The following is a 13,658-nucleotide window of genomic DNA, read 5'->3' as shown; positions in this document are numbered from 1 at the left end:
ATAAGCACACTGTCACCACATAATGGGCAACAGAACGCCTGATTTCAACTCCAGGTTTTAGTGACATTATAGGTGTCAATCGTTTCTTGATACTGTTAGGGATGTTACACTTTGCAGACAAAACCAGGCCTGACAGAAGCGACAGGTTATATAAGATCAGAAATGTGTTTATGTACATGAAACAAAAGTGCTGCATGTATTTTTATCCCTTCAGGAGGCTTGTTATTGACGAGTCTTTGATTTTATTCAAAGGAAGACTCTCATTCAAGCAATATATACCAAGCAAGAGGAAATGCTTTGGTATAAAGTTATTTGTACTGTGTGATTGCAGAAGTGGTCTAGTTTTGGATATCATTGTGTACACTGGCAGTAATACTTTGAGAGATACCATGAAGTTTTTGGGTATCTCTGGTGATGTGGTTAGAACAATCATGGAACCATATCTTGGTAAGGGGCATATGTTATTTACTGATAACTGGTACACAAGCCCCTTACTCGGTGATTTCTTGCAAGTGAACTTGACAGACGTGTATGGCACAGTGTGTGGTAATCGTAAACATATGCCAAGGTTCAACACTGGCACTCGCAGAGGTGAGGTGCAAGCCTTTGCTGCCAATGACATCATGGCATTTCGGTGGCATGACAAACGTGATGTCACATTGTTGACATCAGTTCACCGAAACAAAATGGCACACACTGGCAGGAACAACAGAGAGACCGATGAACCCATTCTAAAGCCTGCAGCTGTCATGGACTACAACCTCAATATGCGCTTAGTGGACAAATGTGACATGCAGATTGGGTTTGTTGATTGTGTACGCAAGAGTTTTAAGTGGTATATAAAACTTATTTTCCATCTTGTTGATATCTCCATGCTAAATGCTTATAACATATACAAGTTGAGGACCAACAAAACACCAAAATATGGTGAATTTTATTTGTCAGTAATCAGACAATAATCGCCAAGTACCAAGGAGCAACACCTGCAATAGACCAGCGCCCACGAAATTACCAACACGCCATCTCGTTTGAGGCCTGCTGATCACTACCCCATACAACTGCCTCCTACTATTTCCAAGAAAAATGCTCAGAAGAGGTGTTATGTATGTACACATACCACAAAACGCCCACAAACATGCAGAGACACTCATTTTATGTATGAGGAGTGTCAAGTGCCACTCTGCATATACCCATGTTTCAGAGAGTTCCACAAGCTGCAGCAGTTCTAGGAACGTGTTCAGTGACTGTACATATGTATATATACTATGGAACAATAGTAATAAACATTGTTTTGTATTGTTTGTTTGTGTAAACAAATTTTATACACAAACTAATACAGTGGACCCCCGCATAACGATTACCTCCGAATGTGACCAATTATGTAAGTGTATTTATGTAAGTGCGTTTGTACGTGTATGTTTGGGGGTCTGAAATGGACTAATCTACTTCACAATATTTCTTATGGGAACAAATTCGGTCAGTACTGGCACCTGAACATACTTCTGGAGTGAAAAAATATCGTTAACCGGGGGTCCACTGTAGTGATAAAGTTTGTTCAGTTATTGTGTTGTAAACAATGAGTGTATATTTGAACAATGCACCTTACATTGGTCTCACAGGCCACATAAGTTACTTGGAAAAGAAAAATATTGGAAAATACAAGAAACTTTTGAATTAGAGTAAATAAAAGAATAACTGGTGGGCGGCAGTCACCGCTGTTGCCGTACGCAGCTCACTTTCTGCCAACTTTGCAGCTCTATATCTCGGTAAGTACTGATGGCAACAATTTTTTTTAGGCTTAAACCACTCAGTAAAATAATCCTAACATTTTCATAAGAAAATTTTTTTTTTTTTTTGAATATTTTGCGACATAGAATGACAGTTTCAGAAAGGGGCCTGCGACAGTCAAAGGGTTAACCAACTTGACTTAATCAAAGTTCATTGAACATCGGCAAAAATCGAACATTTCCGCTACTTTGAGCTCAATTTCAAGGTACTTTTCGCCATGAAAGCAATCAAAATCATGTCTATTTCTGTAATATATCTTCCATTCTATCAAATGAGTCCAAAAAAATGAGAATACAACCATAAAAACTATACGAAAATATACTGCAAAGAGGAGGCTAATGACTGAGAAGTGAACTCCCTTATTTATCGTCCATCTTTTTTATTTTTGTTGTACGTTAAGAGGCATCTTTCCATCATATATTGCCCAAGTTTCAATGAGATAGCCCAACAAACAACCAAGAAAAAAAAAATATTTACCAAAAATCATATATGGCAAGCCCAAGCCAGGTACTGGAAATAAGTCACTTTGTCTGACTTTTCTGGGTTATCCTAGGTTCCTATACATACACTGCTATGTATGATAATCTATGTAACTGTGTTTGTGTATACCTGAATAAACTTATTTACTTCTAGTCTGTCCACTGAGTACAAGAAACCACCCATTCACTTATTTCAACTACCCAATAAAGTGGTCAGAAATTGGCAGTTTGGTCGATTTCACACAAATTTCAACAGATGCCAATTTCAAAATAGGGTCCAGAATAAACAATGCAAACATTCCTAGCACTAAAATAACATTTTCTCTGTTCATTGGTCATAGCTCCAGGCCCCTCTTATATTTCTCTTGCTTACCATTTGGAATTTTTATTCACAAAAATATTGAAGATTTACTGTTATGCAGACTACTGCATTATTATAATAATTGTATAAATAATGTCAACCCATTCTTGACTGCGTATTGGACTGGCAGGTGGACAGGTATTGGACGGTGACGTCATTTGTTTACTCTTGAGATTCGCTAAATATCTTTTATTCTATCAAACGAGACCAAAAAAATGAGAATATAACCATAAAAACATACAAAAATATACTGCTAAGCGGCCGCTAACGGCTGAGAAGTGAACTCCGCTATTTATGGTCTGATTTCTTTCATTTTTGGTCTACGTTAAGAAGTATCTTTCCATCATACATTGCCCAAGTTTGAATAAGATAACCCAACAATCAATTGAGAAAATAATAATATAATAATAATAATAATATCTTTATTTACTACATGGAGCAATGGGCTAGTAACCCCTTCTCCTGTATACATTTACTAAAAAAGAGAAGAAGAAAAACTTTATAAAACTGGGGTGCTTAAATGTGCGTGGATGTAGTGCGGATGACAAGAAACAGATGATTGCTGATGTTATGAATGAAAAGAAGTTGGATGTCCTGGCCCTAAGCGAAACAAAGCTGAAGGGGGTAGGAGAGTTTCAGTGGGGGGAAATAAATGGGATTAAATCTGGAGTATCTGAGAGAGTTAGAGCAAAGGAAGGGGTAGCAGTAATGTTAAATGATCAGTTATGGAAGGAGAAAAGAGAATATGAATGTGTAAATTCAAGAATTATGTGGATTAAAGTAAAGGTTGGATGCGAGAAGTGGGTCATAATAAGCGTGTATGCACCGGGAGAAGAGAGGAATGCAGAGGAGAGAGAGAGATTTTGGGAGATGTTAAGTGAATGTATAGGAGCCTTTGAACCAAGTGAGAGAGTAATTGTGGTAGGGGACCTGAATGCTAAAGTAGGAGAAACTTTTAGAGAGGGTGTGGTAGGTAAGTTTGGGGTGCCAGGTGTAAATGATAATGGGAGCCCATTGATTGAACTTTGTATAGAAAGGGGTTTAGTTATAGGTAATACATATTTTAAGAAAAAGAGGATAAATAAGTATACAAGATATGATGTAGGGCGAAATGATAGTAGTTTGTTGGATTATGTATTGGTAGATAAAAGACTGTTGAGTAGACTTCAGGATGTACATGTTTATAGAGGGGCCACAGATATATCAGATCACTTTCTAGTTGTAGCTACACTGAGAGTAAAAGGTAGATGGGATACAAGGAGAATAGAAGCATCAGGGAAGAGAGAAGTGAAGGTTTATAAACTAAAAGAGGAGGCAGTTAGGGTAAGATATAAACAGCTATTGGAGGATAGATGGGCTAATGAGAGCATAGGCAATGGGGTCGAAGAGGTATGGGGTAGGTTTAAAAATGTAGTGTTAGAGTGTTCAGCAGAAGTTTGTGGTTACAGGAAAGTAGGTGCAGGAGGGAAGAGGAGCGATTGGTGGAATGATGATGTAAAGAGAGTAGTAAGGGAGAAAAAGTTAGCATATGAGAAGTTTTTACAAAGTAGAAGTGATGCAAGGAGGGAAGAGTATATGGAGAAAAAGAGAGAGGTTAAGAGAGTGGTGAAGCAATGTAAAAAGAAAGCAAATGAGAGAGTGGGTGAGATGTTATCAACAAATTTTGTTGAAAATAAGAAAAAGTTTTGGAGTGAGATTAACAAGTTAAGAAAGCCTAGAGAACAAATGGATTTGTCAGTTAAAAATAGGAGAGGAGAGTTATTAAATGGAGAGTTAGAGGTATTGGGAAGATGGAGGGAATATTTTGAGGAATTGTTAAATGTTGATGAAGATAGGGAAGCTGTGATTTCGTGTATAGGGCAAGGAAGAATAACATCTTGTAGGAGTGAGGAAGAGCCAGTTGTGAGTGTGGGGGAAGTTCGTGAGGCAGTAGGTAAAATGAAAGGGGGTAAGGCAGCCGGGATTGATGGGATAAAGATAGAAATGTTAAAAGCAGGTGGGGATATAGTTTTGGAGTGGTTGGTGCAATTATTTAATAAATGTATGGAAGAGGGTAAGGTACCTAGGGATTGGCAGAGAGCATGCATAGTTCCTTTGTATAAAGGCAAAGGGGATAAAAGAGAGTGCAAAAATTATAGGGGGATAAGTCTGCTGAGTATACCTGGTAAAGTGTATGGTAGAGTTATTATTGAAAGAATTAAGAGTAAGACGGAGAATAGGATAGCAGATGAACAAGGAGGCTTTAGGAAAGGTAGGGGGTGTGTGGACCAGGTGTTTACAGTGAAACATATAAGTGAACAGTATTTAGATAAGGCTAAAGAGGTCTTTGTGGCATTTATGGATTTGGAAAAGGCGTATGACAGGGTGGATAGGGGGGCAATGTGGCAGATGTTGCAAGTGTATGGTGTAGGAGGTAGGTTACTGAAAGCAGTGAAGAGTTTTTACGAGGATAGTGAGGCTCAAGTTAGAGTATGTAGGAAAGAGGGAAATTTTTTTCCCAGTAAAAGTAGGCCTTAGACAAGGATGTGTGATGTCACCGTGGTTGTTTAATATATTTATAGATGGGGTTGTAAGAGAAGTAAATGCGAGGGTCTTGGCAAGAGGCGTGGAGTTAAAAGATAAAGAATCACACACAAAGTGGGAGTTGTCACAGCTGCTCTTTGCTGATGACACTGTGCTCTTGGGAGATTCTGAAGAGAAGTTGCAGAGATTGGTGGATGAATTTGGTAGGGTGTGCAAAAGAAGAAAATTAAAGGTGAATACAGGAAAGAGTAAGGTTATGAGGATAACAAAAAGATTAGGTGATGAAAGATTGAATATCAGATTGGAGGGAGAGAGTATGGAGGAGGTGAACGTATTCAGATATTTGGGAGTGGACGTGTCAGCGGATGGGTCTATGAAAGATGAGGTGAATCATAGAATTGATGAGGGAAAAAGAGTGAGTGGTGCACTTAGGAGTCTGTGGAGACAAAGAACTTTGTCCTTGGAGGCAAAGAGGGGAATGTATGAGAGTATAATTTTACCAACGCTCTTATATGGGTGTGAAGTGTGGGTGATGAATGTTGCAGCGAGGAGAAGGCTGGAGGCAGTGGAGATGTCATGTCTGAGGGCAATGTGTGGTGTGAATATAATGCAGAGAATTCGTAGTTTGGAAGTTAGGAGGAGGTGCGGGATTACCAAAACTGTTGTCCAGAGGGCTGAGGAAGGGTTGTTGAGGTGGTTCGGACATGTAGAGAGAATGGAGCGAAACAGAATGACTTCAAGAGTGTATCAGTCTGTAGTGGAAGGAAGGCGGGGTAGGGGTCGGCCTAGGAAAGGTTGGAGGGAGGGGGTAAAGGAGGTTTTGTGTGCGAGGGGCTTGGACTTCCAGCAGGCATGCATGAGCGTGTTTGATAGGAGTGAATGGAGACAAATGGTTTTTAATACTTGACGTGCTGTTGGAGTGTGAGCAAAGTAACATTTATGAAGGGATTCAGGGAAACCGGCAGGCCGGACTTGAGTCCTGGAGATGGGAAGTACAGTGCCTGCACTCTGAAGGAGGGGTGTTAATGTTGCAGTTTAAAAACTGTAGTGTAAAGCACCCTTCTGGCAAGACAGTGATGGAGTGAATGATGGTGAAAGTTTTTCTTTTTCGGGCCACCCTGCCTTGGTGGGAATCGGCCAGTGTGATAATAAAAAAAAAATAATATGGAATACAGACATAGCTGACATCAGTGACATACTACTATATAGAAAGCCACTTGTTATGCAGAGTATTTCAAGAAAATTAGGTCAGTGTCCCAGGATAACACCCACACCAGTCGGCTAACACCCAGGTACCCATTTACTGATGGGTAAACATAGACAACGGGTGTAAAGAAACACGCCTAATGTTTCTACCCTGGCTGGGAATCGAATATTTACCAAAAATCATATACAGTGGACCCCCGCATACCGTCGGCATCACATAACGTACAATCCACATACCGCTCACTTTTATCGCAAAAATTTTGCCTCGCATACCGCTCAAAAACCCGCTCACCGCTCTTCGTCCGAGACGCGTCCAATGTGCGCCCTTAGCCAGCCTCACATGTGCAGCCGGTGGCATTGTTTACCAGCCAGCCTCCGCGGTAACATCCAAGCATACAATCGGAACATTTCGTATTATTACAGTGTTTTTGGTGATTTTATCTGCCAAATAAGTGACCATGGGCCCCAAGAAAGCTTCTAGTGCCAACCCTACAGCAATAAGGGTGAGAATTACTATAGAGATGAAGAAAGAGATCATTGATAAGTATGAAAGTGGAGTGCGTGTCGCCGACCTGGCCAGGTTGTACAAGAAACCCAAATCAACCATCACTACTATTGTGGGCAACAGAAAGGCAATCAAGGAAGCTGTTCTTGCCAAAGGTTTAACTGTGTTTTCAAAACAGAGATCGCAAGTGATGGAAGATGTTGAGAGACTCTTATTGGTGTGGATAAATGAAAAACAGCTAGCAGGAGATAGCGTCTCTCAAGCGATCATAAGCGAAAAGGCTAGGAAGTTGCATGAGGATTTAATTAAAAAAATGCCTGCAACTAGTGATGATGTGAGTGAATTTAAGGCCAGCAAAGGTTGGTTTGAGAGATTTAAGAAGCGTAGTGGCATACATAGTGTGATAAGGCATGGTGAGGCTGCCAGTTCGGACCACAAAGCAGCTGAAAAATATGTGCAGGAATTCAAGGAGTACATAGACAGTGAAGGACTGAAACCTGAACAAGTCTTTAATTGTGATGAAACAGGCCTGTTTTGGAAGAAAATGCCAAGCAGGACGTACATTACTGAGGAGGAAAAGGCACTCCCAGGACATAAGCCTATGAAAGACAGGCTTACTTTGTTGATGTGTTCCAATGCTACTGGTGATTGCAAAGTGAAGCCTTTATTAGTGTATCACTCTGAAACTCCCAGACCGTTCAGGCAAAAGAATGTCCTCAAGGAGAATTTGTGTGTGCTGTGGAGGGCAAACAGTAAGGCATGGATCACTAAGGACTTTTTCTATGACTGGTTACACCATGCATTTGCCCCCAATGTGAAAGATTACCTAACTGAAAAGAAATTAGAACTTAAGTGCCTCCTGGTGTTAGACAATGCCCCTGGTCATCCTACAGACATGGCAGAGCGACTTTATGGGGACATGAAATTCATTAAGGTGAAGTTTTTGCCTCCTAATACCACTCCTCTCCTGCAGCCCATGGACCAGCAGGTTATTGCAAACTTCAAAAAACTGTACACAAAAGCTCTGTTTGAAAGGTGCTTTGTAGTGACCTCAGAAACTCAACTGACTAAGAGAGTTTTGGAGAGAGCACTTTAATATCCTCAATTGTGTAAACCTTATAGGTAAGGCTTGGGAGGGAGTGACTAAGAAGACCTTGAACTCTGCTTGGAAGAAACTGTGGCCAGAATGTATAGACAAAAGGAATTTTGAAGGGTTTGAGGCTAACCCTGAGAGGATTATGCCAGTTGAGGAATCCATTGTGGCATTGGGAAAGTCCTTGGGGTTGGAGGTTAGTGGGGAGGATGTGGAAGAGTTGGTGGAGGAGGACAATGAAGAACTAACCACTGATGAGCTGATAGATCAACTTCAACAGCAAGAGGCCAGACCTGAGGAAACTGGTTCAGAGGAGGGGAGAGAGAAATTGAAGAAGTTGCCTACTACAAAGATTAAGGAAATCTGTGCAAAGTGGCTTGAAGTGCAAACCTTCATGGATGAAAATCACCCTCACACAGCTATTGCAAGCCGTGTTGGCAACCTGTACACTGACAATGTTGTGAAACACTTTAGGGAAGTCATAAAGGAATGAGAGGTACAGGCCACTATGTACAGATATGTTGTGCGAAAGAAGTCCAGTGACTCTGAAGCTGGTCCTAGTGGCATTAAAAGAAGAAGGGAAGTAACCCCAGAAAAGGACTCGACACCTCAAGTCTTAATGGAAGGGGATTCCCCTTCTAAACACTAACACTAACTCTCTCCCCTCCTCCCATCCCATCAATCATCACCAGATCTTCAATAAAAGTAAGTGTCATGTAATTGTGCATGCCTTTTTCAGTTTGTGTGTATTAAAATTAACATTTCATGTGGTAAAATTTTTTTTTTTCATACTTTTGGGTGTCTTGCACGGATTAATTTGATTTCCATTATTTCTTATGGGGAAAATTCATTCGCATACCGATCATTTCGCATAACAATGAGCCCTCTTGCACGGATTAAAGTCGCTATGCGGGGGTCCACTGTATGGCTAACCCAAGCCAGGTACTAAAAATAAGCCACGTTGACTCTTTTGGGTTATCCTAGGTTCTCTACACATATGCTGCTGTGTGAGATAATCTATATAGAGAAAATAACTTTTGTTTCATGTTTATGGTGCAGTACGAGTGTATATCACAGTTAGCCCTGTGCTACACTCCGTTTTCTCTAATATAAGCCACCAAGACAGGGATAGGAGAATGGTATTTGTATACCATATCCTCTTCATACCTCCGTCGAACTGCTCGGTGTTATGACAATTATTATTTATTCTGGAGTATTTAACATGTTTTATATTATTTATATTGTTTATTATGTCCTATTAGATCAATTGTGATACGCAAATAAGCTGTAGTGTTGATATTAGCGTAATAATAAAGCATATTTTCCTGCTTCATGAGACTGAGTTCATGGCAACCGACAGTGGCTTCAAAGTCAACTTATCTTTAATGGATAATGTACTGTGTAGGTGCTTTACATAATGAGAAGCATTTCTTTTATTCATTGGAACCATGGCTAGGGCTAAAAGTAAGCAGGTTATAACAATAAGGAGGGGTGTTAATGTTGCAGTTTATAGACTGTAGTGTAAAGCACCCTTCTGGCAAGACAGTGATGGAGTGAATGATGGTGAAAGTTTTTCTTTTTCGGGCCACCCTGCCTTGGTGGGAATCGGCCAGTGTGATAATAAAATAATAATAATAACAATAAATGGAGAAAAAGAAATTGGAATGACTTGTGCAGCAAGTAGCGCCACCAAACAGTACCAGCAGGTTGGTGTGGCGACCCTGGAAATTTGAAATTATGCAAGCCAAAATTAGTGCCAAATAACTGAAGGAACCGAATAACTGATTGCCGGATTTGTGATGGCGGACCTGTAGTATCTTCCCATGTTCTTACTGTAAGAGAAAATGGAGTATTTTTAAGGCTAACTGCAGTAGATCACTAGTTTCCTAAGAAAAACTCTGAAACAATATATTTATAAATAATTGTTTATATAAAGTGTGGGTGAAGGATGTTGATGGAAATCACCATCCTTTTCTTCTCAGCACTGTCCTTTGCACTTAGTATTTTCTTAGGACCCATGGTTAGAAAAAAGAAATTTGGCCTAATGACTGTAAAAAATGCAAACAAGCATGAGATAACTGCTCCCACAGTGATGTAACCATGTTTACTGCTTACCAGCTGTGCTATCAGCTGTGCCAACTAGCAGAAGCAATCTGAATCATTATTATGTACAGTACATATTATGCATTATTATTTTTTTTTTTTTTCAACAAGTCGGTCGTCTCCCACCGAGGCAGGGTGACCCAAAAAAGAAAGAAAATCCCCAAAAAGAAAATACTTTCATCATCATTCAACACTTTCACCACACTCACACATTATCACTGCTTTTGCAGAGGTGCTCAGAATACAACACTTTAGAAGCATATATGTATAAAGATACACAACATATCCCTCCAAACTGCCAATATCCCAAACCCCTCCTTTAAAGTGCAGGCATTGTACTTCCCATTTCCAGGACTCAAGTCCGACTATATTATATTATTATTATTAATTTAGAGAATTGAAGCTCTATCATTATAATAATTATTATAATTATTATTATTATTTAGGGAACTGAAGCTCTATCATTATAATAATAAATCATAATAATAACAACCATAATAATAATGTCATTATTAGTAGTAGTAGTATATTATTACTATTATTAATTTAGGGAACTGAAGCTCTATCATTATTATAATAATACAGTAGACTGCCACTGATGAATAATAATAATAATAATCATAATAATAATAATATTATTATTATATTATTAGTTGTATATTATTATTATTATTATTATTATTAATTTAGGGAACTGAAGCTCTATCATTATTATAATAATACAGTAGACTGCCACTGATGAATTGTGGCACAACTTTATGTAACATGTCCTATAATTACTTTAACATGGTTCAGTTTGTGGGAAGGAAAAAAAAATTCTTGTTTGCTCAAGCGGCCACCTTGTTGTGGAGCAGCCGGGGAGCCCTCCCGCCATCCCCTACTACTCCCCGACACCACCCCAGGGTTTGTAATTCATACGTGTCCAGTCCAATCTTTCTCTGCTACAAGGCAGCTGTGTTTGTGAATTGTGTTATGATATTTTAATTACTATATCTTGTATCTGCCAAGCAATCATGACACCCAGTAGGCATACCCGTGTTCCTGAAAGTGGCATGAAGAGGTATAAGCACTTAAGTCTTAGACTTAACAAAGAAACAAAGATATTAGACAAGAGATAACCTGTAGCCGTAATGAAGTGTTACTTTGTACAGAGAAAAAAAGGTAAACATGAGTTTGTGTGACTGACTGAATGGCTTGACTGACTTACTGAGTGACTTGACTGACTTACTAAGAGACATGACTGGCTGAATGATTTCCATGGAATTAAAGCATGAAATCATAGATAAACAAGCGAGATGTCCAGGTTTTGGGTTGAGAGGAAAGAGGAGGGGGGGGGGAGCTGGCTTGTAACTCAAATGTTGGCTCGTAGCTCAGAGCAAAAAATCGACCCAGGGATGGCTCGTATCTCAAAAAACTCGTAGGTTGGGACACTCATAAGTCAAGGTTCCACTGTATATGCTACCAGTGAGGTACAAGTTTTTCCTTCTTAACAAACCTCTTCCATGGTGGCACCAATCATTTTTCTGCAAGATCTCATGCAATAATGCCTGCAGTCTGATGTTTCTTCATCTCTATACAAATGGAATTTCTACAACCTGGTTACAGTATGCTATAACTTGTTGGAATAATGAAGCCCATGGCTGTATCAACATGGTTATCCATCTAATCACTAGCCAGATCCAACAGCTCTTAACATGACTGACTCAATGACAAGCACATCACCCATGCATGTGTGAGAGTACTGTACTGTATGTCGTTAGTACAATTTCTGCTACATCATTAATTATCACCACTAAGTAAGAATGGTTAAGGAACTGAAGTGATTTGTGTATTTTTTTTTTTTTTTGTAATATTGCATTCATGTCACAAATTTATTTAGTTAACACAGATATTTTAAAACAATTACAAAATAACAATTACAATAACAACAAAAACAATAATAATAATACAAAATAATAATAATAAGGTTGTAATAATAATGACTAATATACTGATCTAATTTACAAAAGCTTGTTAAAGTCACCTCCAAAAAAATTTCCTTGAGCAGTAGACATCCGCCATTTAGAAGAATATAAACCAGTTTGCGCAGGAGACATCATCTCTACTGAAATATCAGCAACTTCTCCAGCTCCAAGAGATGAAACAGAAATATGTGATGGAGCACCAAGTTGTTCCCCACCAGTAAATATTAGGCTACAACCACTTGGCCAACCATCTTCACCCGTATTCTGGATACGCCACGTTTTTATGAATCTGCAGAAAATATTTAACATACATCAACTCTGTCCTGACATTAATTAACATCACAGTACAGTATTTAAATATTAATGTTTCAAGTAAATATATGCTTGTCAAGGAAACTACTAGAAAATATATGCATCAGTCAGTGGCAGAAAAATATTTATTCATTATACATTATACAGTAGTACCTTGGTACTCGAACAGCTCCCAACTCGAACAATTCGGTATTCGAACACTCTGTTCAGTAAAATAATTGCTCGGTAGTCTACCGTTTGCTTGGCACTCGACCAAACAAACACGACCTGCCAGAATTTCACTGTAAACTATTTCACGTTTCTCCGCATATTTTTTTTATATTACAGTATTTGTAAATATAAGTTACTATGGGGCCTAAGATTAGTGATAACAGCCAACCATAAGGAATAATTTACATTAATGCTTATGGGGAAAAATTCATTCAGTACTCGCAAAGATTGGCACTCAAACAGCCTTCTAGAATGAATTAAGTTCACATACTGAGGTACTGCTGTATACATAAGTAGTTTTCAATTCATTCTCATTGCTAATATCCTTTGCAAACCACATAAAAAATAACGCATTCTAAAGGAAAAACCTTGTAACTAAAGAATATACTCATGTAAGATGCAACAGTACTCCCTATGGTAATATCTGCTTTGAACATTAGTAACAATTTATTTTATCTAAAATATTTCTTTGGAAGCATTTATGTTAAAATATTCAAAAAATGCATAAAAGTCTCTCGAGCAACTTAAAGTACCTTAATCTTTTAATTAACTGTAGCATAAAACACACATTTTATGCACCTTAAAGCAAATGCTCGCAATATGACAGAAATTTCTGTCTTTACATACAGATACAAGTGTTAAAAACTGTACTCAATTTAATAACTACAAAAATTAAAGCAGTCATGATAAAATTTAAAAAAAAAAATGATGAATATGCATCATGAACAAAAATTCAATTACCTTGTACTAGGTGGCACGCTCTCCCCTTCCCCAATAGTAATATCTTTAACAAAAGTCATCTGTGGAAGCTTGTTGAATGACTGAAGATCAAAATAGGCACAAACTGCTGCTTGTAAGTTCCTAAAAGACAAAAAATAAATAAATATGTATACAAGTATGTGTGTGTGTGTGTGTGCGTGCATGTGTGTGTGTATGATATATATATATATATATATATATATATATATATATATATATATATATATATATATATATATATATACATGTATATATATATATATACGTATATATACATGTATACATGTGTATATATATATATATATATTTTTTTTTTTTTTTTTATTATCACACCGGCCGATTCCCACCAAGGCAG

General features: G+C 38.3%; 1 protein-coding gene across 3 annotated transcripts in view; it reads right to left on the bottom strand.

The window, feature by feature from the left end:
* LOC128691054 (protein ILRUN-like) overlaps positions 1–13,405 on the bottom strand; it is a gene marked incomplete at its 5' end in the record, with an annotated part of 68,694 nt that extends 55,289 nt beyond the window's left edge. For all 3 annotated transcript variants that reach the window (XM_070089029.1, XM_070089027.1, XM_070089030.1), the window contains 2 exon segments: positions 12,082–12,311; positions 13,286–13,405. In XM_070089029.1, coding sequence (XP_069945130.1) covers positions 12,082–12,311; positions 13,286–13,405 — 350 coding nt within the window.
* Between the last annotated feature and the right edge of the window lie 253 nt (positions 13,406–13,658).

This window comes from Cherax quadricarinatus, chromosome 27, assembly GCF_038502225.1.
Source record: "Cherax quadricarinatus isolate ZL_2023a chromosome 27, ASM3850222v1, whole genome shotgun sequence".
NCBI lineage: Eukaryota > Metazoa > Arthropoda > Malacostraca > Decapoda > Parastacidae > Cherax > Cherax quadricarinatus.
The sequence above is the reverse complement of the archived record's forward strand: the minus strand, read 5'-3'. Positions and strand labels throughout refer to the sequence as shown.